Source organism: Amblyraja radiata, chromosome 24 (assembly GCF_010909765.2).
Source record: "Amblyraja radiata isolate CabotCenter1 chromosome 24, sAmbRad1.1.pri, whole genome shotgun sequence".
Lineage (NCBI taxonomy): Eukaryota > Metazoa > Chordata > Chondrichthyes > Rajiformes > Rajidae > Amblyraja > Amblyraja radiata.
In genome coordinates this window covers 22,758,142-22,785,522 of record NC_045979.1, presented here as the reverse complement: position 1 = coordinate 22,785,522, position 27,381 = coordinate 22,758,142, and the positions used below count along the sequence as shown (strand labels likewise).

The 27,381-nt window shown below is 45.6% G+C and overlaps 1 protein-coding gene across 1 annotated transcript in view; it reads right to left on the bottom strand.

The window, feature by feature from the left end:
- Positions 1-26,868, bottom strand: part of LOC116986582 (SLAM family member 5-like) — a 32,461-nt gene extending 5,593 nt beyond the window's left edge. Inside the window, exons 1-2 of the mRNA XM_033042180.1 lie at positions 26,811-26,868; positions 10,392-10,712 (exon numbers count right to left, since the gene is read on the bottom strand). Of these exons, the coding sequence (XP_032898071.1) occupies positions 10,392-10,712; positions 26,811-26,868 (379 nt within the window). The remainder of the gene's footprint in view (positions 1-10,391; positions 10,713-26,810) is intronic.
- Positions 26,869-27,381: the final 513 nt, after the last annotated feature.

Here is a 27,381-nt window from a genome sequence, read left to right as displayed (position 1 = left end):
CGCATTGCTCGCTCCGTTGTGAATCCAATATGTATTTTAAAACCAACTGTTTAATGACAACATACAGTAGGATCTAAAAGTGTCACACTGTCACTGTCGGGTCATCATGGTCCTCTAGTCGTGGGGGTGGGGGATTGGGAGGGGGCTCACAAGTGAAATAGCTTAGGGCCTCTCATCATCTAAATCCGGCCCTGGATGCGTTCCTCCTGTTGATCTGTGAAATATGTGCTTGCCAGCAGGTATTCTGCTCCATGTATTCTTCAATGCTCAAATGTGATAAATTGAGACAGTGAGCCCACGAGGAAAACAGAGTGAAGACTCTGCACCCAGGGCTGAGGAAGGAAGTTACAACCTGCAGCCCGATATCGATGCACGGATCACGAGACACAGACACGGCAAATGGGACCCAGTCCGGAGAAGGGTGCACGTGGTGAATACAGAGTAAAAGAGAGGGGGTGGGCGGTGTGTGGAGCAGAAGGAACTGGGAGCGGGCACTTGGTGTGTAAAGATCCATGAAGATCGAGGTACAGGCCAATAGGCAGACGGGCTGCTTATCTTTAGTCGAGGCTCAGAGACCGTGTAAGAACTGGAGATGGTAGTGCTGTAACTGTGCCCAATAGTAGTTAGACCCAACCTGACCCTGCAGACAGTTCTGGGCACCACCACCCAGGAGAGACGGGTCACACTGGAGAAAGTGCAGGGAAATTTACCAGGACGTTGCCGGGACTGGAACTGTCGCTGTGAGGAAAAACCATAGAGGCTGAGGTTGTTTGCCGTGGAACAGAGGTTGCTGAGGGGGACGATAGAGGGGGTATGAAGTGATGAAGGACCTGAACAGAGTAAATGGGATGGTGCATTTCGCATAACAGAAGCGGAGAACAAGGCCAGACATTTACTGGCACTGGGAAGGTTTAGAGGGGTGAGGAGGGAAGGTGTGAACCCAGAGTTGTGTTTCCCTACAAGATAGACACAAAATGCTGGAGTAACAACGGGACAGGCAGCATCTCTGGTTAGAAGGAATGGATGATGTTTCGGGTCATCTTTATCCGTAATACATTCCATCTGTCATTGTTCCGTCCATTTTAACAGCTCATCAACATCATCCTGTAGTCTACAACTGTTGTCCTTTATGTCAACAAAATAGCCAATGTTTGTGTTATCTGTGTCAATATGGGTCACGGCACAGATCTCTATGGGACATCGTTGGTTGTAATCTGTCGATCACTGGAGCAACCTTCCACCATCATTCTGCTTCCTATTATCGAGCCAATATTGTCAACTTGCTCTGGGTCCTGTGGACCTTTACCTTTTGTCTAGTCTCCAATGTCAAAGATCTTATAGGTATGGAGGTGGATTATATGCCCTAATTAATACATATTGTCACCACTTCCTAATAGGTCACAGTGGAATAAAACCAAGCTGACAATCTTTGGCTAATCCTGGCCTTTCAAAGTGATTAATCATGTCTTATTTTCTTCCAATAACTCCCCTACCTCTGATGTTAGGGTTGTAATTACTGTAATTACTGGAGCATCCTCAATGTACTTCACTCCTAAAGTGAAGGTACACCGTCAAGGACAAATATGTATACCTTCACCAGGCACCCTGTGGCTATGTACTAAAGACCGAGGAGTCTGGACACAAAATGTCGCCTAAGCCCAATGGCGTGCAGGATTCCAAGAAGTTAGCTGTGATCTATTCTGTCAAACACCTTCTCCAAGTAGAGGGATGGAAAGGCAATGGGCAGACTTTTGGTTTAGGTTTAGGTTTATTATTGTCACGTGTACCTAGTACAATGAAAAGCTTTGTTTGATATACAAACCATACAGAAATACAACAAAGCCAAACACAAGTACAATAGGTCGAACAAAGCGACAGAAATAAAGTGCAGAATATATTTCTCAGCATTGTAGCACACCAGTTCCATATACAAAGTCCAATCACGGCCATGGGGTAGAGGTGAAAGGAGGCTCAGTGAGGCTCAAACGAAACTCCGTTTCTACAGCCATACCAACAAAACAATTCCTACAAGACACACAAACAATTCAATTCACACAAACATCCATCAAGGTGAATCTCCTCCTCACTGTGATGGAAGGCAAGGTCTTTTCTCTCCCCTGTGCACCATTTCTCTACCGATGTTGAAGCCCCAGGCGGGCGACGGTAAGTCCCACGGCCATTTAAGGTCACGCCGGGCGATGTACGGCCCCGCTCCAGGTCTTAATGAGACTGATGCCAGCTTTCGGAGACAACATAGTGAGTTACCAGTTCTGCCCACCTGCCTGTCTTTTCAATAGGGTGCGTATCCTTGGATGTTTAGCTCCCAGCTCTGACCCTCTTTCAACCACATCTCTGTGATGCCCACAATGTCATAAATACCAATTTCTAATTATGCTACCTGCTCATCGATCTTATATATACTGCCTGCATTCAAATTTAAGACCTTTGGTTCTGTGGTCACCACCCCTATTCTCACATTGGTCCCCATTTTGCCTGAACATGGACTCTTATCCCTTTATAAACTTTCTGTCCTGTTACTTCTTCTGGACATCCTCTGAGTAGCCTCTCTTGGGCCCTCCTGGGCAACTTCATTTATACATTTCAAATTTGTTGAGCCCACTCCCCCATGGTTTAATTTAAAGCCCTATCTACAGCCCTGTTTAAGTAGTTCCACAGGATCCTGGTCTCATCATAGTTCACGCGGATTCCGTCCCATGGGAACAGCTCCCTCCTTCCCCAATACTGATGCCAGTGTCTCACGAAGTGAAACCCAATTCTCCCACCCCAATCTTTCCCACCACGTACCATACCTGCCCATACCTATGACAATAAACCCGGCTTGACTTGCCGAGAAGTTTCGAGTTTCCAGTCTGCAAAAGCAAAGCAGTCCCCAGAGGGGGAAGTGAAACACAATAAGTAATTCAGAATAAACTCACGGATTGAGACGGGGAGAGACAGCCAGAAGCAGCTGAGCAGGCACCTGATATCCATCAGTATCCAGGAACCAGTGTGAGGGCACACCTGACCTGTCACGACAGACACAATGAGGAAGGGATGGGGTTCAGTAGAGCATTGGGAGAGAGGACAGAGGGAGACTTCCTTCAGAGTCAATGCCCTTCCTACTCTGGTTGTTCCGTGTAAGTAAGTAGACAATCGAGAGATGGACAGGAAGCCACTGTGGGAGGAGGCAGGTTCATATGAGAAGCCACAAAGAAAAGCAGAGTGCAGCAGAATAGCTGGAGGAAGGACAGGCAGCAAGAGAACAGTCCTGAGGCTCCCATTTCAGGGGCACCAATGAGCTTCTCTTTGGTCTAATTGCTCTCATCATCTCTCTTCCCACTTCGAACACAGCCCAATTGCTGCTCATTATCACAACCACCTTAAAAGGAGTAAGACTATTGTCCCTCTCTCTCTTTGGATGATATTTGTGCACACTGTCTCTTAGTCTCTTTCACTCAGGGAATATCTGTACACTGACTGGTGTGTCTCAGTCCCTCTCTCTCAAGGTGATATATGTACACTGATGGGTGTCCCTCAATCCCTCTCTCCAGGAGCATCTACATGAGTCCCCAGGTTACCACAGATTCCGTTCCTCAGAACTCTGTAGGTTGGAAATTATCATCAATGGTGTGTGGAAGAGAAACAGCTGTGACTGGAGAGCTAGAAGGCATGGGATGAATGGCCACTAGTTACCTTCAGAGGCAATGTGGGGATGTCCTATGCCCACCCGGCAGACGATGCCTGCAGTAGCTGGCAAATCCATCCTCATCTACCCCGGCGGTCTCATTAATGGGCTGTCTATGTCGGGCATTTGAAACGCAAGGAGGGCTAGCACCTATATCTGTACACTGCCTCATGTCTGTCTCTGGAGCCACAGGAGATGAGAAAGGTCCTCCATGAATATTTCTCCTATTTTTTTACAAGACATAAAGACTAGGTTATTTGTAAAGGTTAATGGAGATATCTTGGTGATAGTCCGCTTACAGTAGAGGAGGTGCTGAACATGCTATATCATATGAAGGTAGATAAAGTTCCATGGTCTGATCAGGTTTACCCAAGAAAACTACAGGAATTGAGAGAAGAATTTATGGGATCCCCGGCTGAGATACATGGGTGAGGTACCAGAAGATTGAACAGTGGTTGATGTTGTGCCTTTTTTTAAGAAAATGCTGGGACGTATATAGTAAGCCTTACATCTAGTTACTGGAGAGGATTCAGAGGAATAAGACATATATTTATTTGGAAAGATGGGTTGATTAGTGATTGTCAGCATGTCTATTTGAATGGGAGATCGTGTGTCTCGTGAATTTAATTGATTTTGGAGGACATAACGGTAAATGAGGGCAGGATGGTAGATGTGGTTTTTATAGATTTCAGCAAGGCTTTGATCTGGTTCCACATCTCAGGAAGGTTAAATCTCATGGAATCCAGGGAGCTATTTGGATAACTAATTGGCTTTACGGTAGGAAACAACGATGGTGGAAGTTTGTTTTCAGACTGGAGGCCCGTGACTAGTGGTGTGCCTTAAGGGTCGATGCTGGGTCCATTGGTGTCTATCATCTATATCAAGGATTTGGATGAGAATGGTCAAGGCACAGATAGTAAGTTTGCAGATGATACTAAAATAGTGGCATCATGGACATTGAAGAAGTTATCAACAACATTTGATCCTGCACAGCTGGGTAGGTGGGCTGAAAATGGCAAATGGAATTTAATTCAGTTAAGTGGAAGGTTTTGCATTTGTGACATCAAGCTCTGTAGGACATTCACAGTAAAAAGGAGGGCCCTAGGAGTCACTAAAATGAGGAACATAGGGGTACAAAGTAGCACCACTGTTTGCAGGGTGGTGAGAGGGCTTTTGGCATGCGGGTCTTCATCATTCTGAGGCACGTCAGCATTAAGAAGGCCTGTTCCTCTGCTGCACGTGTCTATGACCTGATGACACTATGATATATCTCTGTCCCTCTCTCTCAGGGGAGATAACTGTACTGACTGGAGTATCGCAGTCCCTCTTGCTCAGAGGGATATCTGTACACTGACTAGTGTATCACAGTCCTCTGTCGGGGGAGATATCTGTACACTGACTTGTCTCTCAGTCCTTCTCTGGGTCTGGCCGGAGTGGTGATGGTGACAGAGACAGTGGCGTCGGTGGTTGCGACGGTGATGATGTTGGCGGTGGTTGAGGTGACGGTGATGGTTAGTGGCAGCGGAGTCAGTCATGCCCACTGCAGCGGCAGGCATGGCCTAGGAGTGGGTGCAGTGGGAGGAGCGACTGGAGTGGGGACACAGGCATCAGCAGCCCAGCCTGGTAGTGGTCTACAGGACAGAAAGCTATAACTGAAATCTGTTATAAAGAGGTCTGTAAAAGCGAGTATTTATTATTATCTTATTATTAACTGGGATACATTCAGTTAAAAATATATTGATGCAAAAAAATTCAATTTGATTTTGTGACAGAAAAGAACAAAACTAAAATCAAAGATTCTAAAATGGAGTCAAGACAATTTTACTAATCCAAAATAAGTCAGCAAAAGTGAACCAATAAGCGTAGAGTAAATCACTTGGGGCAAAGAAAAATGCTCATGACGGTGCAGTATCAACATCTTCACTCGGAGAGCAGGGGTGAGGATCTGCCAAGTCTAGGCCAGGTCATTAGGGGATTAAATAGGCACAATGGATATTCCTTATCAGATGAGGAAAATAATATAAAAACAAGGGGACTATGCTCTTGCTGTCAATATCAGGAACTGCATATAACCTCACACCAGACTGGACTGAACTTCTTGAATACACCCCTGATTTGTGAGCTAATTAAATCTCTGTGGGGGAGAGGTTGTATGAACCTGGATCTGCATGATGCCCAAATTCACTGGAACACCAGACCGCATTTGGAGTATTGTGAGCAGTTTTGGGCCCCAAATCTGAGGAAGCATGCGTTAGCATTGGAGAGGGTCCAGAGGAGGTTTATGAGAATGATCCCAGGAATGATTGGATTAGCATATGATGAGCGTTTGATGGAATTGGGCCTGTACTTGCTGGAGATTATAAGGGTGAGGGGGAACCTCATTGAAACTTACCGACTCGTGATAGCCCCGGATAGAGAGAATGTGGAGAGATGATATATCCACTCGTGGATGAATCTAGGACCAGAGGCCATTGCCTCATAATAGGACATACCTTTAGGAAGGAGATGAGGAGGAATTTCTTTAGTCAGAGGGTGGTGAATCTGTGGAATTCATTCCCCAGAAGGCTGAGGAGGCTGTCAATTGAGATATTTAAGGCACAGATTTATAGATTATTGATTAGTACGGGTGTCATGTAAGGGGAGAATGCAGGACAATGGTTATATCAGTCATGATTGAATGGCAGAGTAGACGTTGGGCCTAAGGGCCTAATTCGGTTCCTATCACTAAAGAACTATGAACTCATGAACACTATCCCAGTCTGGGTCTGTGCCCATCACAGTCCTAGGGCTGCTGCTGTTGGCAGGTTCAAGGCAGTTGTGGGCTGGGTCATGCTCAGGTGTATAAGGGACACCGGGGCCAATGATAGGATGATAAAAGACATGGAACTGGAGAGAATTCCCAGGGTACAGGTCCACAAGCAGGACATGGTGGAGAGCTTTTGGATGAGGGGGGGCAGTGGTCAGGAAGGGGGCGCAGCACACGTGTGGACTTCTTTCAACTGGCTGAACTGAAGGTGGATGGATGAGTTAAACTAGTGGGTGGAAATGAGCTGGGATCAGCCTAACATTCACTCATCGCTGTTGGAGACGGGTTGTTGGGTATCAAGGGGTCCACAAAGATCTCCTTTACTCATCTTTCTTCTCTCTGCCCCAACCTCAGAGACATGGCAGGAACACAGACCATCGGCCTCAGAACATCGCCGAGATTTGCAACTTCACCCTGACCTGCTCCATGACCTCCGGCGACCCCACCAGCTTCAGGTGGTGGAGGAGAGGAGAAGCTCTGGGAACTGACAGCACCCATCACCCCCGTGGACATGGAGTGATGGCAGAGGGTCATCACACAGCAGAGGTCGGGGACATTGCGTACAGGTGTGAGGCCAGGAACCCGGTCACTTGACCGATGTTGGTAATTTCCACCTCCAGCTCCAGCCAGTCTGTGGTTCAGGTTGATTCCCAGATGGATGAAATAAAACAGAAAATGCAACTCAGCAGATAGGGCAGCATCTGTGGTGAGAGAAATAGTTTTCCGTGTGACTTTTCATCAGGCTTGCATCTCCAGGTGTCCTGAAACCCCTGAGGAACTATCATCAGCCTGTCCATTTGGGGGGGGGGGCAAGCATCTTGAGACCATCCAATTGTTCTGGGCGGCGCCTTGCACGTACTCCCACTGAAGAAACCAAGTGGCGAATGAGAACTTAGTGAAATCAGTATGAGCAGAGAAATAGTGCTGGGAAGTTATTATGGGATTGCAGACCAGTGAGACTTACAACTATAGTGGGGCAAATGCTAAAATCGATGATAAAAGGTGCAATGACTGGACACTTGGAAATCATCAATGGGATTGGACAACTCATCACATGTTTAAGCAAAGGAAATAATTTGTAAGAAATCTACTGGAGTTTTGCGGGTCAAATAGGTAAGAGAGAACCATTAAATGTGGTGTGTTTAGATCTTGAGACCCATAAAAATGTTAGTATGTAAAATTCAAATCCATGGATTGGGTAATATACTGGCATAGGTTAAAAACTGCACAATAGGCGGAAAACAGTTGGAATGAATAGTCTTTGACCAGGAGACAGGTGCTGACTAGTGGGTTACGGGTGGGATCAAAGTTATAGCATTCATCCAAGATGCCCAATCTAAACCAGTCCCATTTGGCCCAATCCCTCTAAATTGTTCCTATCCATGCACCTGTTCCAATGTCTTTTAAATGTTAGTAGCCATTAGTTTAGTTTAGTTTATTATTCTCATGTGTGCTGAGGTACAGTGAAAAGCTTTTTGTTGCGTGCTATCCAGTCCCAGCCACCCATATACCAGGGACAATTTACAGTGACAAACTAATCTACCAACCAGCACATCTTTGGGATGTTAGGATAAACCAGAACCACAAGAGGAAATCCATATCAGAATCAGAATCAGATTTTATTCGCCAAGTATGTTTTGAAACATATGAGGAATTTCACTGGCCAGTTCAGTCATACAATTAAAAGCAACAGACTCAAGAACACATTTTAACATGAACATCCACCACAGTGACTCCTACACATTCCTCACTGTGATGGAAGTCAAAATAAAGTTCAAGTCCCTCCCTTTTGTTCTTCCTCAGTCATGGGCCTCGAGCCCTCCATTGACCGGATGATCTTGACACCGGGGCCCTCCGTATCGAGGCGTTCAGCTACCGCATCGGGGGGTTGTCAGCTCCCTGCGCTGGGCGATCAAACCTCGCGTCGGGGCTGGTCGAACCTTCTGCGGCGTTGGAGCTCCCGACTTGCGTCTCCCGAGACAGCGAACCCTTGATGGTAAGTCCGCAGGCCACGGTGGGAGCGATCCCAGGCAAGGGATCCACTCCGATGTTAAGTCCGTGCCCCGCAGTGGAGCTCACGACAGTCCGAGGCGGCTTCCAGCTCCAGCGATGTTAGGCCGCAGAGCCCGGAGAATGTGATCCGAAAAATGATCACATCTCCGGGAAGATAAGAACCCGAAAAAAAGCTTCCCCCTATCCCCCCCGATATTTCACCCGAAGGCAATTGAAATCTGCGATGCACTGCCTGAGGGGGTGAGGAGGCAGAGACTTTCACAACAATTATTTACATGAACACTCGAATCACCAAGTATGGCCGGCAAAGAGTGAACTGCTGGAAAATAGGACTCATAGTCAGGTTCTTGATGACAGATTCCGACATGATGATCTGAAGAGCCCGTTTCTGAACCAAATTACTCCTTGACCATTTCAAACATCCCTCGATTCTGCCTCTCATTAATGATCTCCAATTGCCTTATTACATTTATTTAAGAATACATTCTTGCATATTTCACATTACTGATGAAAGGTTAACTGTCGCTCTCTTTAAATAACAAGGACATGTTTGCTACCTTCCAATCAGTGGTAATCATTCTGGATTCTACAGAAGTGGGGAAGGTAAAACCCACTCTTTCCATGCCCACCTTCTGCAAACTTTTGAGGTGCAGGTCGTCGGGTCCTGGAGTTTTATATTTTTTCTGTCCTATTAGATTCTCCGATAACAAGTTTCTATTCACGTTCATTTCTTTCAGCTCCTCGTATGCGCCAGACCTGTGATTCTGCACCATTTCTGGAGGCTTTTCTGTGGCTAAAGACATCACAAAATATTTATTTTCTTTCCCTGCTATTTCCTTATTCCCTGACATAGTTTCTCATGCCTCATGAACACTATCTTCTCTAGACTTTGAGAGTGGGGGGAGGCTGGTGAATCCACGAACTGGCTTAAAAGTCTGTTACATGGCAAAGCTCTGTGCAATTCTCCAGCTCATGTCGCCAATCCTCCACTTGGGAACCCATTCTCTCTATTGGATGGCAGAACAGACCACCATAGCATATCCAAATGGCAGATGAGGGCAAGGAAATAGAGCATGCAGGAGCAACCTGTACAGGGAACAGTACTTCTGAGAAACAATTCATATTGTGTGGGTCTGACTCCTGAGAAAGGATCCAGGAGTTGGATACAATGTGCTAATAGACATTAGACGATAGACAATAGACAATAGGTGCAGGAATAGGCCATTCAGCCCTTTGAGCCAGCACCGCCATTCAATGTGATCATGGCTGATCATCCCCAATCAGTACCCCGTTCCTGCCTTCTCCCCATATCCCCTGACTTCGCTATTTTTAAGAGCCCTATCTAGCTCTCTCTTGAAAGCATCCAGAGAACCTGCCTCCACCACCAGATACAGAGAATTCCACAGACTAATCTGGCCAAGCAGGGATCAGCGCAGTCAGCATTGCTCCACACCTGTTAGGTCCCTGGATGTTCTTTGTGACAGAATGTCTAGAGACTTCAGCTAAGAGTTCCAAGTGCTTACTCTGCCACTGTCCTGTCTGTCTCTTCATCTGGCCACTCTCACAGCTGAAGTGCCTTCTCCTGCTGGTGCAAGAATGCTTTGGCTGAAGGCAACAATTTTCCAAACTCTTAATAAGAAGAACCAAGCAAGTCCACAGAGTGACTTGGCTGCTGCTCACCACTGGGATCTACAGTTGTTACTCAACCTTACTCAACTCCACTGGGATCGAAATGTTACTCAACCTTTTTTCTCCAGAGATGCTGCCTGACCTGCTGAGTTACTCCAACACTCTACCACGGGAAGGTACGGGATCTGCCCCACCCATTAATTAACGCTGTTTCAGGAGCCAGTGAAACTCGGACCCCTCCACAACAGTCTCACTCACCGTACACCTCCAGTCGGATTCTTGACAGAATTTCAGTTCCTGAACGTGTAATAACTGTCACCTCATAATCACCAGCATCCTCTCTCCGTAGATCACGGATTTCCAGACTTAAACTCTTGGGATGAAAAGTGATCCGTCGCCCGTACTCCTCAGTTCCGAAGTATGTAATATTCCCTTTTGAGAATTTTATTATTTTGCTTCTGAGAGATGTTTTCCTCCATTCAATCTTGCCAATGTCCAGTCCACCTGCAATCTCAGGAGATAAGGAGATCGAGTGCCCCAGTGCTCCGTTCACAGTGGGAGGGAGAGCCTCAGGCCCAGCTAAGGAAACAAGAGAGGCAGTCAGCAGAAGAGCTCTATGACTAGAGGAGGAGGAGCTAGGAGAGTCAATGAGCACAAGAGCAGGCCATGCGGCCCGGCGCCTGGCTCCCGGCTCTGTGAGAGACCGGCCCACAGTTCTTATGTCACACAGTGAGCCAAAGGGAGGAACAGAGTGAAGACTCTTTCCACTCTGGCCTGAGGAAGGAAGTTACAGCCTACAGCCAGATACCCATTGATGGGACTCAGTTCGGAAAATAGTCGTTGCATTGGGGGAGTTGAACATTACGAGAAAATGTGGTAAATGGAAAGAGATGGGTGGTATGAAGCTTGTCCACTAATAATATCTCATGACCTTTCTTTACTCACCACTCCGCCACTTCACTGATTTCTATTTTAAATATCCTCTATATTTGCTATACCTCTGAAGCCCTCACCTGCTTTCAATTATCTGTAGCTGTCACTTGACTTTCTTTATCCAGCCTTTGATATTTTTTGACATCCAGAGTTCATTGCCTTTCACCCAATGGGAACAAGTTAGACCTGAACTCTCATTATTTCACTTTTGAATGATTCCCACTTGTGACACTACACAAGTTGCTCCCAGTGTAGTTTTGCCAGATCCAATCTCATGATATTGAAATCACTTCCCCCAATCTGTATTCCTTACCATAACCATCAAAAAAACTTACGGACTTTTGGTGACTGTTAAAGCTCCCCTGGGCTCACTTTAAAAGCTACCAACCTCTTTGCCTTTCACACCAATAAGATCCCAACAATGCTGGAGAAGATGAAATCCCATCTGACAAGGAGGCCTATGGCAACTGGGATCAAGCAAATCCCTGAGATGTATTAGAGTACACTGAAGCGGGAAATCAGGGGGCAAAAAGAGGACATGAGGAAGCTCTGGCAGAGAATAATGGAAATTGCTAAGAGATTCTGGAGCTATATTAAGAGTACAAAGGCAACAAGTGAGAGAATATACCTCCATAGAGATCAACATAGTCGTCTATGTGTCGAGTCACTAATGAATACTTCTCAGTTTTGTTTCTATGGAGAAGGACGGATGCAATGGACTTAAGGGAAGTGAGTCGTGATATGTTGGACAACATCTAAATTACAAAAGAGGAGGTGCTAGCTTCTTAAAGGTATTAAGTTAGATAAGTCCCCATGGCCTGACTAAGTGTATTCTTTGACATTGTAAGAAGTTGGGGTAGAAATTGCAAGACCCCTGATCCTGTTCAGCCAGTTACCAGAAGACTGGAGGGTGGCTAATGTTGTAGAAAGGCTGCAAGGACAGGGAACTACAGGCCAGTGAGCCTGACATCAGTGGTGGGTAAGTTATTAGAGAGGATTCCAAGTGATCTACTTGCATTTGAATGGAGAAGGATTGAAGAGGGTCACCCTGGCTGTGTGTGGGGGAAATCACATCTCTCAAATATTTTTTTAAGAGGTCACCAAAATGAGGACAGGGCAGTGGCCGTTGTCTGAATGGACTTTAACAAGGCCTTTCACATGGCCTTGTATAGTAGGTAAGTCCGGAGGTTTAGATCACATGGAAGCCAAGGTCAGCTAACCAAATGAATTTCTAGTTGTTATGCAAAAAGGATTGAGCTGGTGGTAGCAAAGAGCTGTTTTTCAGATTGGAGGTTTGTGACCAGCTGTGCACACACAGGAATTAAGGCTGGGTCCACTCATGTCATAATCATACAGCATGAAAACAGGCCCTTTCGGTCAAACTCGTCAATGCTGACCATGATGTGTCATCCAATCTAGTCCCATTTGCCCGTGACTTGCCATTACCTCACTAAACATTTCCTATCCACATCCATATCCAAATGTATTTTCAATATTGTTATTGTACTTCCCTCAACTACTTCATCGGGCAGCTCGTTTTATTTATCCACCACCTTGTGTGAAAATAATTGCCCCTCAGGTTCCTATTAAATCTTTCCTCTATCACGTTAAACCTACACCCTACATCTTTGCTATAGCAGGGTGACCAAATCTGAACACAATATTCCAAGTGGAGCCTCACAAAGATTGTGTACAGCTGTAACATAACCCCCAACGTTTATGTGTAATTCCCTGTGAATACCTCTTCTCCCCACTTCCATCTGGCAGTTGATTAAAAAAGGTTGAAAGCATGTACAGGGTACTACCGGACTCAGGAACAGCTTCTTCCCCTCTGTGATCCAACATTGGAATAATTCTCTCATAAACTAGGGTGTAGTCCCATGCCTCCAGTTTATCTTATTGTGGACATTGGACATTTTCTCTGAAACTGTAATGCTATAAAGCTAAAAACTATATTCAGCCCACTAACATTTTTCTCTTTGCTGTCCTTGGGTATTGTTTGATTATATACAAGTACAGTATTATCTAATTTAACTGGATAGCATGCAAACAAAAGCTTTTTACTGCATCTCGGTACACGTGAAGGCCAGTGTACCAGAAGCATTCTTTACCAGTCTATCTACCTGCAACATCACTATTTTCTGTAGCTTCATATTAGTGAATTGGATGTAGTTAATGTGGTTTATAAATTTGCAAATAATAGCAAAATTGAATGTATACTGGCTATGAGAAATGATATCTAAATTTACAAAAGGATCTTGATTAACTATGGAATTGCACCAGGGAATGGCAGATGGAATTTAACTTGGACAATTGTAGGTGATGCGTTTTATTAAGTCCAACGTGGCAGGAATTACACAGGAAGTGTGGAGCCCTGGAGTTTGTTGAAGAGCAGACAGAACTTGGAATACATGTTCGCAGTTCCCTTGAAAATGACAACACAGGTAGACAGATTGCCTTCTGAGTACAGGTGTAGGGACATCATATTACAGCTGTCAATACAACATTTGGAGTACTATGTTCAGTTCTGGTTGCCCTGTGGTAGGAAGGATGCCATTGAGCTGTGAAGGGTGAAACATAGAAACATAGAAAATAGGTGCAGGAGGAGGCCATTCGGCCCTTCAAGACAGCACCGCCATTCATTGTGATCATGGCTGATCGTCCCCAATCAATAACCCGTGCCTGCCTTCTCCCCATATCCCTTGATTCCACCAGCCCCTAGAGCTCTATCTAACTCTCTCTTAAAACCATCCAGTGATTTGGCCTCCACTGCCCTCTGTGGCAGGGAATTCCACACATTCACAACTCTCTGGGTGAAAACGTTTTTTTCTCACCTCAGTCTTAAATGGCCTCCCCTTTAATCTAAGGTGAAAAAAAGATTAATTAGAATGTTATCAGGACGTGATGGTTTGAGTTATGAGAGGCTGGTGAGCTGGGACTTTTTACCCTGGAATGTAAGAGATTTGCAGGATGGCCTTACAGAAGTATACAAAATCATTAGAGGCATAAATTAGGTGAATGGTCACAGTTTTTTCCTTAGAGGATAGAGGAGTCGAGAACAGGAGGCATGGGTTTAAGATGAGAAGAGAAAGATTTAGGACACCTGTCGAGCAATTTCTTCTTGTAGAGAGTGGTGTATGTGTGGTACAAGCGGCCAGAAGAAGCTGCAGAGGAAGGTACAATGGAGACTATTAAAAAAAACATTTAGACAAGTACATGGATAGGAACGGTTTACAGGGACATGGGCCAATCCAGCCAAATGGGACTAGATCAGTTTTAATGAACTAAAACATGACCAGCATGGACAAGTTGGGCCAAAGGGTCCATTCTGTGTAAGAAAGAACTGCAGATGCTGGTTTAAAATGAAGGGGGACACAAAATGCTGGAGTAACTCAGTGGGTGAGGCAGCATCTCTGGAGAGAAGGAATGGGCGACTGGGCCTCAGGTTTCAGAAGAAAAAGGGTCTCAACCCAAAACATCGCCCATTCCTTCTCCCCAGAGATGCTGCCTCGCCCGCTTAGTTACTCCAACATAATTCTATAATTTGTCTGCAACCGTGCTTCTCTATCTCCTGCTGACTATAGGGATGCCAATTTTAAATCTATGTAGAAGATCCCCGAAAGGTCTACTAAGAAGAAAAGCCCACTTGGATTCATTCAAAGAGCATTCTATGGTATGTGGACCCCTGAACTAATATTGCAATATCTGCTCCTCTTTTAAGTCCTCCTTCCCCATCACGCTTGAAGAGTTTAGTTCCTGTTCTGGAAAAAAGAAAGAAATCCGCTCAGAGAGGGGGAAATGAAATAAAACGACTCGCTCAGAATGAAACTCACAGATTGAGCTGGGGAGAGACAGCCAGAAGCAGATGAGCAGGCACCAAACATCCATCTTTTTCTCAGCAACCAGTGTGAAGTGGACACCTGATCTGTCCCGATGGACACCTTTTCTCTTCAGGAAAGATGTCAAACTCCTGGACTCACTCAAGGATGGGATTGGTGCAGTGGAGCAATGTGAGAGAGGACAGAGGGCGACTTCCCTCAGTCTCAGCGCCCTTCCTATCCCGCTGCTTCTGTGCAACTGAAACAATCGAGAGAGATGGACAGGAAGTCAGTGTGGGAGGAGGCGAGTTCACAATAGAAGCCACAAAGGGGTGGCAGACACAACACAGTTCAAGGATGGGCAGAGTCTCTCAATACAAGAGCACTGTTTTTTCTTGTTCTGTTGGCTCTCCTCGTCACCAAATGCTGATCCATATCCCAGCAAGACCAAGAAAACCAAGACTGGTTTATCTCAAGCCCCCCTTCAGCCTTGACATCCACCATGATAATGTGCTTTGACAGGTTGGTTATGGAACACATTAAATCCAGTCTGCCAAGCAGCCTTGACTCACTGCAGTTCGCCCATTGCCACAATAGGTCTACGGCTGATGCAATCTCTCTGGCCCTACACTAATTCCAGGAACAACTGGATAAGATAGACACCCCCATCAGACTTCTATTCAGATACTATAGCTCTGCTTTTAATATCATTATACCATCCAAGCTCAACACCAAACTTGCGGAACTTGAAGTCAACACTCATCACTGCAAATGAATCCTGGAATTCCTGATCAACAGACCCCAATCAGTGAGGATATGGGACAAATCATCCTCTATGACCATCCTGCATTATTAGACCCCTTCTTTAATCCTTATGTATCCATGACTGTGCAACAAAGTATAAATTCAATTCAATTTACAAATTAGAAGACGACACCACCGTAGTGGGCCTTATATCAAATAATGATGTGACGGGGTACAGGAAGGAAATTGAGAATCTCATGACCTGTTGACAAGACAACAACCTTTCTCCCAATGTTAGTACGGCAAAGGAGATAGTGATTGAGTTCAGGGAGTGAAGCGGTACACACACCCAGGTATAAATTGATTGTGCTGAAGTAGAGATGGTTGAAAGTTTCAAGTCCCTTGGAATAAATATCACCAGCAACTTATCCTAAACTAGCGATATCAAAACAATGGCCAAGAAAACACACCAACACCTCTACTTCCTTTGAAGGCTTCGGAAATTCGGCATGTTCCCAACAAAACTCACCAACCTCCACTGATGCGCCGTAGGGAGCATTTTATCAGGAGGCATCACAGCACGGTTTGGAAACATCTTCATCCAAGATGCCAAGAAATTACAGAGAACCCTCCAGTTTTCCGGCACCTCACCCGTGCCTAACAATGATGCATACATCTCATCCAGGGCTCCTGCAATTTCTTCTCTAGCTTACTAGTTCTTGGATCTATCTGATCAGGCCCTGAAGATTTATTTACCATCATACATTTTAACATGTGAACATGTATATGAAATGTAATATGTCAACAAGTATTAGGTACTGAGGTACCACAGTATTGTACTTACTTCTAACAAAAATAAATAAATAAATAATAAGATTTAAAAAATACATTTTAACATGTCAGCACCTTCTGTAATTACCATTTTCAGAATTAATTCGGCTTCATGTCTTTCTCTATTTGTAAGAACGAGAGGATAAATAATAATTGAGGACCTCATCCATCTCTTCTTCCTCCAAACTTAAATGTCCAGTTTGGTCTTCGGTATTCTCTCATTTGTTCCTCTTTTTCACAGTGCACATTTGGACCAGTTTCTCGATCTTTGTAATAAAAAGGAACTGCAGATGCTGGTTTATACCAAAACACTGGAGTAACTCAGTGGGTCAGGCCCTACTCCAAAATTTTGTGTGTATATCTCTTGTTATCCAGAGTTCTCTACTCCTGCCAGCCTCACGCCATCTCCTTCACATCAAGCATCCCCTCCCCCCCATCATACTCTGTCCTAAGCTTTTTGTTTGGGCCATGGCCATGGGCGCATGGTCTCTAATATTCTGCTGTGGGGTGGGAATTAGATGGGGGATTCGTCTACACAGAGACAAGAGAGAACATTGACGATGTCATGCAAAGAACAACCTGCTGGAAAACAGCGGGTGGAGCAGCATCTGCAGAAGGAGATGCTTCAGAATATTTGCTCCATGCCTCGCGTTAGCGTCAAGGGTCAGTTACCAAATGTATTTTCCCCGCAGATGGACATAAAATGCTGGAGTAACTCAGCGGGATAGAAGGAATGGGTGACGTTTCGAGTGGAGACCCTTCTGAAACGTCACCCATTCCTTCTATCCAGAGACGCTACCTGTCCCGCTGAATTACTCCAGCATTTTGATTTTATCTTCGGTATAAACCAGTAAATCTACAGTTCCTTCCTCCACGTCTCTTCTCGCACCCGCCCGACTAGTGACCCACGGCATCATTCAACGAGTTCGCACGCATCCTGGCCTGGGCGCATTTGAATTGGTCGGTGCTGAGAGTGACGGGGAGCGGGGGTGCGAAAAGGAGAGCGGCCGCACCCCCCTTTTTTTCCAGAGTTAAAAAAAAGAAGTCCCAACTGCCTCCCCTTTTGGCGGTGGGCAGGGACGGGCTGCGGCGCGATGATGCCGGTGTTGCCCGAGGAGCGCTGACCTTCCTTCCTCCTCGCCACCTCCTATGCATCTTCTCTCTCTTGTACGTCCCCCCCCCTCCCCCTTTATCCTGGGACCCATCCTATCCACCCCACACTGATCCCAATTCCCCATCTATTCAGTCCTCACTGCCACCCCCTGTGCTTCCCTCCCCATCTATCCCCCCCCCCCCCATCTATTCACCCTGCACTGATCTCCCTATCCACCTCGCATTGATTCTCCTGCTCCCCCCCCCCCCCCATCCATCCTACACTGGTCCCCCAATTCATCCTGTATTGCCCCCCTTCCCATCCATCCTGCACTGTCTTCTCCATTCATCCTGCACAGACCCCCCGATCCACACTGTACTGACCAAAGATCATAGCTCCTCTATGATCTTTGGTACTGACCCACCCCCATTCATCCTGTACTGGCCCACCTCCATTCATCCTGCACGGACCCCCCCCCCCCCCCCCCATCCATCCTGTACTGATTACCCCCATCTATCCCGTACTCCCCCGTTGACATCCCCCGCACTCTCCCCTCACATTTTACCTACTCAACCAACACACACTAATAGGGGGGTTGCACGTAAGGTCACTGGGTCATAGGGCTTGACGCACGGAGCCACTCAATCCACCTGGAGGACATCCGTAACTTCCGGTATAGGTTATTAATGCTAGAAACGCGTACTTTCCTACCTTAAAAACCGCCAAAATGTTGAATCTTTGCGCTGAAAAAATTTGTGGAAGTCGGGGTAAGTGTGAGAGACATGTACCCAACCTCAGAATTCCAAAAGTGAAACGAAATGAAGGTAAAGAGAAGCGAGAGCTGAAGGGACAACAGCAGCTAAAGTGCCTGGTAAACATTGGCTGTGCAGATATCGGAATTGAAAATATTGGGAATTATCGCGTTTGCTCACTGCATTTCATCAACAGTAAGGCATTATTTGTGTTTTTTCTTGAATCCTTTGGTATCTAAAAAGTCTCAGAAGTGATAAATCTGGCTAAATCTTGCTTCAGAGGCATTTTCATTTTGTATGTAAAAACCCACTTGTGAAGCATGGGCGATTTAAAAAATTTACAGCCAGATTTATCACTTCTGAAACTTTTTAGATGCCAAAGGGATCAACAAAAAACACAAATAATGCCTTAGTTGATGAAATGCAGTGAGCAAACGGCCAATGTTCGCTAAGCACGTTAGCTGTTGTCCCTACAGATCTCGCTTCTATCTACCGTAATTTCTCCTCACTTTTGGAATTCTGAAGTAGGCTAAATGTCTCACACGCTTATCCCGATTTCCATAATTATTTACAGCGCAAAAATTGACAATTTCAGCGGGTTTTAACGAGCCCACGACGCTGGAAACAATGGTAAGTGCTTACCTGCAGTTCATCGCTTGTACTCCATTTGGAGTAGTGTAGCAACAGTATGGGTCGTGGCTCGACTGCCGTGAAACTTCCCTATTCTCCTGCCTCAATCCATCCATTCTGCAACGATTGCCTTCTCAACCCCCCCCCCCCCCCCCCATCTATCCATCCCGCACTGATTCACCCACCCCCCCCTGACCCTACTGCGTTGGAAATGTCTTCAGAGCGAACATTGACAATGTTTGATAATGGAATGCAGTCAAATGTGTTTTAATTCTCAATGTTATTATTTGTTTTAATCTATAATGATGGATTAATTAAATTGTGAACAAGTGAAACATTAAAACCGCAGTGTTCAATTGTCACTGCTACCGTTTACACGTTATTACAGAAATCATTTTAACGGCAAATCAATGCTCTTAAAATGGAGTATCAGTACTGTAGTTATTTATTGAGCAACATTCACAGCTGTATTTTGGATTTATCCAAGTTTTACTTCTACAGTTGGTCATATACATCACGAATTTGGTCCGGAGATATTTCAGTTGTAATTTTACCGTTAATTCTGAAGTGGGAATGATGGAAACAGCGTTTATCAATATATTTTTTTTAATCTGGAGCGTACAGACTGAGTATCTTCATTGCTATTCACAACACATTCATCTAATCTGAATGTCCGGTAATGTGGCGTTTTGACACCTTTAAACATATTGCCAAAAGAACATTTGCTGCATTTGATGTCCTTTGGCCATCTCTTGTCAGTTAGTGTAATGTTTAACCTGTCAGGTGGGTATAGTTGCTTTTAACAGCTATTATCATAAAAATGTCCTTGCAACCTGTATATTTTGTTGTGTATAAATTATGTGGGAAGCGAGAGTGTTTATGTACCAATAGCAATAACGACCCATGCTATGGCCATGTCATGATAATTTTTGGGCCTTCACAGAAAACATGCTTGCATCAATCTGTAGTGTGCATGGTTAAGCATATATGTTACCATGGTCCAGCATTTATTGACACAGGTTGATCATACTGTGAGATATATGGTTTGTGCTCACAATCACTACTCAGAGACTAAATCGTGGAAACAAGAAATGCTTTATTTGCGAGTCTGCAGAATCGGGTGCCTCTCCAAGTTGAGACACCCCGAGCAAAGGAAAAACGTCTATTTTTATACAATTCAGTATACAGTCTTTATTGATCGGACGCCTCCCCTTCTGACCCTTTCCAATCAGGGTACCGAGGTTCACAATCTTCCAACCCTCCCCTCCGTGCGTCATCAATCATTCCCTCTCCTCCCACATCATACATCGCATGTACATTTAAATTAGGTTCTTTGTCATGAGGGGCGTAAAGTTAATATTCATTTATTTTATTAAGCATGCTCAGTAGCTATTGCCCTAACCTACTTAATTGCCTTTGACCTAAAGAATAGCTTCTGCGTTGTCAGCTACATTCCTTACCTCATCTTGTTATTCTACAATGTTATCAACAGCTCTGAAGGTCTGACTGTTTGTTCGAATCACAAGGTTGGTGATTCCAATTCCTCGGTCCATCACAAGGTCGGTGACTTCAATCATTCAGCCCCTCACAATGATGGTGGTTTAATCATCTTATCCCTCACAATCCTCCCTTTTTCTTTTGCTACGCATCCAGTATTAAACCCCATTCCTAGACTTCCTGCTGTTCCAAAGCTAATAACATTATTTTTATCTCTCTTTCCTCTGGGTCCTCTCTCGGCCTCATTATCATTATCTTCTGGACGCCCCCTTTCTCCCCCATGGGGACTACAACTGCCTGCATTTGGCTTATACTTCTAGTTATAAGAACCCTGAGACATGGTATACAACAGGGGATAATGATTAATGCAGCTAATGCCCATAAAATCACCAGTCCCACCGCTTTCCACCAGGCTCCTCCTAAGATGTAATCCCACCATCCTGCTCCCATGATTGTGTTCCATCTCTGTACCGGGACATGTGCTATTTTTCTGATTCCTTCTGATATATCCATTACTGCTTGCCCGTTGTCATCTATGTTTAGGCAGCAATTAGAGAGGTTGAATTTTCCGCATACTCCTCCCTCTTCGGATAGTAAGTAGTCTAAGGCCAAACGGTTTTGGTATATCGCTGTTCTCATCTGTGTCTGCTGCTTCGCCAACATCTCTAGTGCAGATGCAGTCTGGTTAGTAATTACTTCCAGCACTGCCTGTAGTCTTATGATCCGATTTAACATATACACTGGGGTCCAGTAGCCCCAGGATCCGTCCTGTGCCCAAGTGGCTGGTCCATAATATGAGATGATTCTTGCAGGTGGCCACTCATCATTTTCCCATTTTCCGATGTCCATTCTTCTCTTCGTTCGGTGTAGATCGTCAAAGATGGGTGTTCCTAGCGACCGCCCCTCCTCAGTGGTCAACAAAAAAAACCCTGGTTGTACCAGTCCAATTAAACAAGTCCCACTCCATTTTTCTGGCAATACCGAGTATGCCTTGTGGCCGCATATCCATAGCAGTCCTTCAGGGGCCGGTCCACTAGAGGTAACATTGTCCCATATGTCCTGCAACACTGGGATTCCCTGGTAAGGGTTGTTTCCGGTGCAATTCCATAATCCAGTCGATTCGCTTCCATCAGTCTTCATCCAGATAGTACAGTTTCTTTCATCCTTTACAGTGGGATACCATTGAGGTTCCTCTGGCCACCACACTCGGGATTGATTTGGCCACTGGGTGATGATGCGCTGGCAGGGGCTGCTGCCTACTAGGATGGCATCCTTTGCCCAGGGCCTGGCGATACACTCAGTTCCAACCGGGGTGCGTGTCAGGACCCATTCCTGGGGACTTCGATCTCTTCCCACCGTCAAATTCCACTTTATCAGGTCCCATACCTCAATGATAGATCCTCTCAATGGCCAGCGTGAGCTCATCAGCGGTCCTCCACAAACCCAACAGTTAGTCACATTCAGGGTTCTGGCTATCCGGAGGGCCAAGTCCACAAACAGGTTTCTCCCCACTTCCGGGATCTCAATCTGCTGCTTTATTTCATCATACATAGTCTGGTGCAGTTGAGGCTGGGAAGGTGGGGGAGGTTTGTTGACTACTGCTTCTGCTAACTTCCCTATCACTACCTCCTTAATTTTGTCTAATGTTTCCTCCCTGGCTCAGGAAGGGATGCCTAACTGTCCTCTCTTGGTCATGCAGACCCATTTCTCCCCTTTTGGGCAAGTAATGTGCCCAAAACTTCCTACATGTCCCTTATTTTCTACTACATAATACCCCCGCCCCCCGTCCTGACAAACAGCTCTAGTCCTTAAGTCGTAGCAATCATCACTTACATGGGAATGATAGGTAAATTATCTGGTTGTTCGCCCTCCATATCTGATAGGATGGTAGCAATTATCACAGTTATTAACACTTCTTATAATGGTTACATACATAGTTAGTAATACTACAACTGCTCCTTTCATGCTGTTAGTTTCATACACTTATTTCTTACTGAAAGTTAATGCCAGGGGCTTATTCCCTGGTTTTACCGTCCACTGATCGTCTTTCTCAGGAACTGATGGCGGGTCAACGGGTCCTTTAACCCGGGTCGCATGTGTCCACCCTTTTTCTTTTGTTCGTACTGCTGTCTCCGTTGTCAGCAATGCCAGGTATGGGCCAGTCCACCGGGGCTGCAGTTTCTCCTCCTTCCAACTTTTAATCAGTACCCGGTCACCGGCCTTTATAGCGTGTATTGGAAAGTCGAGTGGTGGACTTTGTGCCAACAGTCCTTTTATTTTTAATTCTGCAAGGGAACGAGACACTGCCAGTAAATAGTTCCTCAGGAACACATCGCTGCCTTCGAAGGTCGGCGTGCCCTCTACCTTTCCAAGATAGGGCAACCCAAACAACATTTCGTAGGGAGACACCGCAATATCTTTACGGGGTGCCGTTCGTATTCTTAATAATGCAATTGGTAAACACTTAGTCCAGGGTAGTCTGGTTTCCTCCATTAACTTAGTTATCTGTGTTTTAAGGGTTGCATTCATCCTTTCCACTCGCCCAGAACTCTGGGGGTGCCAGGGTGTATGCAATTTCCAATTTATTCCCACGGTACTGCAAACCAACAGGTGAACCTTATAGGCAAAATGTGTTCCTCGGTCGGAATCTATGGATTAGATGACCCCATATCGGGGAATGATTTGTTCTAATAATAACCGGGTTACTGCCTGAGCGGTGGCATTTATCATGGGAAATGCTTCCACCCACCTGGTGAAATGGTCTACAACTACTAGGAGGTACTTCCACCTTTGTATTCTTGGAAGTTCTGTAAAATCTACCTGTATTCTCTGGAAGGGTCTTATAGCCAATTGTTGTCCTCCACCAGGGACAGCTCTCATTACCTTCTTGTTAACCCTCTGACATAACACACAACCGGAGACTGTCTGCTTAGCCAAAGTATAGATACCTCGGCAAGCGTAGGTCCGTAGTAGTGTGTCACACAGGGCCTGCGCTCCCCAATGTGACTGGGAGTGCAGTTGTGTCATCAAATCCCGAGGTAATCCTTTGGTTAACATTTGTTTCCCATCCGGCGTCCACCACCTCCCGTCAGTGGAACGCCGAGCCCCTAACTCATTCATTTTATCCTCCTCCTCCTGTGAGATTCCTTAATGGTATTAAAGACAACATCCTCACTGTTCCTTCTGTCGCTGCCTTTTTGGCGGCTCCGTCTGCCGCTTCATTTCCCCTTGCTTCTAATGAGTTCCCCTTTTGGTGTCCCGCCACATGGACCACCGCTATCCTTTCTGGCAAATGTAATGCTTCCAGCGCCTTCTCAATTAATTGCTCATGTGCCAACTCCTTTCCTCTTGCTGTAATCATCCCCCTTTCTTTCCATATTCTCCCAAACGTGTTATCAACAGCTCTGAAGGTCTGACTGTTTGTTCGAATCACAAGGTTGGTGATTCCAACTTCTCGGCCCATCACAAGGTCGGTGACTCCAATCAGTCGGCCCCTCACAATGATGGTGGTTTAATCATCTTATCCCTCACACTGGGACCCATCCTATCCACCCCACACTGATCCCAATTACCCATCTATTCAGTCCTCACTGCCACCCCCTGTGCTTTCCTCCCCATCTACCACCACCCCCCCCCCATCTATTCATCCTGGACTGATCTCCCTATCCACCTCGCATTGATTCTCCTGCTCCCCCCCCCCCCCCCCCATCCATCCTACACTGGTCCCCCAATTCATCCTGTATTGACCCCCTTCCCATCCATCCTGCACTGTCTTCGCCATTCATCCTGCACAGACCCCCCGATCCACACTGTACTGACCCACCCCCATTCATCCTGTACTAAGCCCCCCATTCATCCTGCACGGACCCACCCCCCCCCCCCCCATCCATCCTGTACTGATTACCCCCATCTATCCCGTAGTCCCCCACTGACATCCCCCGCACTCTCCCCTCACATTTTTACCTACTCAACCAACACACACTAATAGGGGGGTTGCACGTAAGGTCACTGGGTCATAGGGCTTGACGCACGGAGCAACTCAATCCACCTGGAGGACATCCGTAACTTCTGGTATATGTTATTAATGCTAGAAACGCGTACTTTCCTACCTGTTAAAAACCGCCAAAATGTTGAATCTTTGCGCTGAAAAAAATTGTGGAAGTCGGGGTAAGTGTGAGAGATATGTACCCAACCTCAGAATTCCAAAAGTGAAACGAAATGAAGGTAAAGAGAAGCGAGAGCTGAAGGGACAACAGCAGCTAAAGTGCTTGGTAAACATTGGCTGTGCAGATATCGGAATGGAAAATATTGGGAATTATCGCGTTTGCTTGATTTGATTTTGATTTTATTGATTTTGATTTTATTAGGGACAGTGCATATTAATAAAACATTTTCATGTAATATGCAAGATTGTAGCCAGTGGCTAATTTCCATCTTTAGTCCCACACAAAAATAAACACATCCCAAACAAGGTAAAAAAACAAAAGACAAAATCAAAAACAAAACAAACAATAAGGTTTAATTCATCAACAGTAAGGCATTATTTGTGTTTTGTCTTGAATCCTTTGGTATCTAAAAAGTCTCAGAAGTGATAAATCTGGCTAAATCTTGCTTCAGAGGCATTTTCATTTTGTATGTAAAAACCCACTTGTGAAGCATGGGCGATTTAAAAAATTTACAGCCAGATTTATCACTTCTGAAACTTTTTAGATGCCAAAGGGATCAACAAAAAACACAAATAATGCCTTAGTTGATGAAATGCAGTGAGCAAACGGCCAATGTTCGCTAAGCACTTTGGCTGTTGTCCCTACAGATCTCGCTTCTATCTACCGTAATTTCTCCTCACTTTTGGAATTCTGAAGTAGGCTAAATGTCTCACACGCTTATCCCGATTTCCATAATTATTTACAGCGCAAAAATTGACAATTTCAGCGGGTTTTAACGAGCCCACGACGCTGGAAACAATGGTAAGTGCTTACCTGCAGTTCATCGCCTGTACTCCATTTGGAGTAGTGTAGCAACAGTACGGGTCATGGGTCGTAACCCGACTGCTGTGAAACCTCCCTATTCTCCTGCCTCAATCCATCCATTCTGCAACGATTGCCTTCAACCCCCCCATCTATCCATCCCGTACTGATTCACCCACCCCCCCCCCCCTGACCCTACTGCGTTGGAAATGTCTTCAGAGCGAACATTGACAATGTTTGATAATGGAATGCAGTCAAATGTGTTTTAATTCTCAATGTTATTATTTGTTTTAATCTATAATGATGGATTAATTAAATTGTGAACAAGTGAAACATTAAAACCGCAATGTACAATTGTCACTGCTACCGTTTACACGTTATTACAGAAATCATTTTAACGGCAAATCAATGCTCTTAATATGGAGTATCAGTACTGTAGTTATTTATTGAGCAACATTCACAGCTGTATTTTGGATTTATCCAAGTTTTACTTCTACAGTTGGTCATATACATCACGAATTTGGTCCGGAGATATTTCAGTTGTAATTTTACCGTTAATTCTGAAGTGGGAATGGTGGAAACAGCATTTATCAATATATTTTTTTAAATCTGGAGCGTACAAACTGAGTTTCTTCATTGCCATTCACAACACATTCATCTAATCTGAATGTCCGGTAATGTGGCGTTTTGACACCTTTAAACATATTGCCAAAAGAACATTTGCTGCATTTGATGTCCTTTGGCCATCTCTTGTCAGTTAGTGTAATGTTTAACCTGTCAGGTGGGTATAGTTGCTTTTAACAGCTATTATCATAAAAATGTCCTTGCAACCTGTATATTTTGTTGTGTATAAATTATGTGGGAAGCGAGAGTGTTTATGTACCAATAGCAATAACGACCCATGCTATGGCCATGTCATGATAATTTTTGGGCCTTCACAGAAAACATGCTTGCATCAATCTGTAGTGTGCATGGTTAAGCATATATGTTACCATGGTCCAGCATTTATTGACACGTTAATCATACACTGAATAATCCATCCACATTTTTGTTTGGAAGTGGAAAGAAATAATAGAAATTGAGATTTGAGAAAGAGTTGAGATGCTGTATTATAATTTTGCTGTATGTCATTGTGGTATATATCATGTCTTGATTGGCGAATTGGCAACGGGAAAAAAGTTAAGTGAGGGCCCTGGGGAGTGGAGAAGGGTGCAAGCCCGAGCAGGCTCGGGAGAAACGGCAGCTGAGGTCGGAGTGCGAGCGCCATAATCCGCCTTCACCAACCTGCCCCTTGAGCGGCTCCTTGGGGCGACCTGATGCTGCTTCCTGGGGCGCTGCTGGAGTGGTTACTTGTGCACCCTTGGGTGCTGCTGGTGTACTTGTGCACCCTTGGGTGCTGCTGGTGTAGTTACTTGTGCATCCTGGGGTGTTGCTGGCGAGGCTGCTGTTTCTCCCTGGAGTGCTGCTCATGTGGTTACTTGTGAACTCTGGAGTGCTGCTGGTGTGGTTACTTGTGCACCGTGGGGTGCTGCAGCCTCCGTCCCTTCTGCTAATTCTCCCCCTTCCAACGTTGCTGCTCCCGTTGCCAGCCCCTGCTGCTTGTCGCCCCGGCCGCTAGAGCCGGGCCGCAGCCAACGGACCAGGCTGCCAGTGCCCTTGAAACTGCGGGCGCTGCTGGTGGCCGCCGCTCCTCGCATAAACTCGCACTTCTGCCGGTACATGACCAGCGAGTCAGGCCTGAGCTGCCTCTTGGAGCTGGAGTGACGCACAATGTCAGGCGGGAGCCCCAGCTGCCCGCTGTGCTGGGGGCTGCCGGAGGCCAGGTAAGTCTTCATGCTGCTGCTGACCCCGCTGCCGCTGCCTTCCTCGGAGGCAGAGCTGCTCCAAACCATTGGGCTCCACTTTGCACCACATCGCCGTCTGGCTCCTCAAGTGCTTGGCCTTGTTGGCAGCCAGTCTCTCCACAGTGCTCTGCCGACCCCG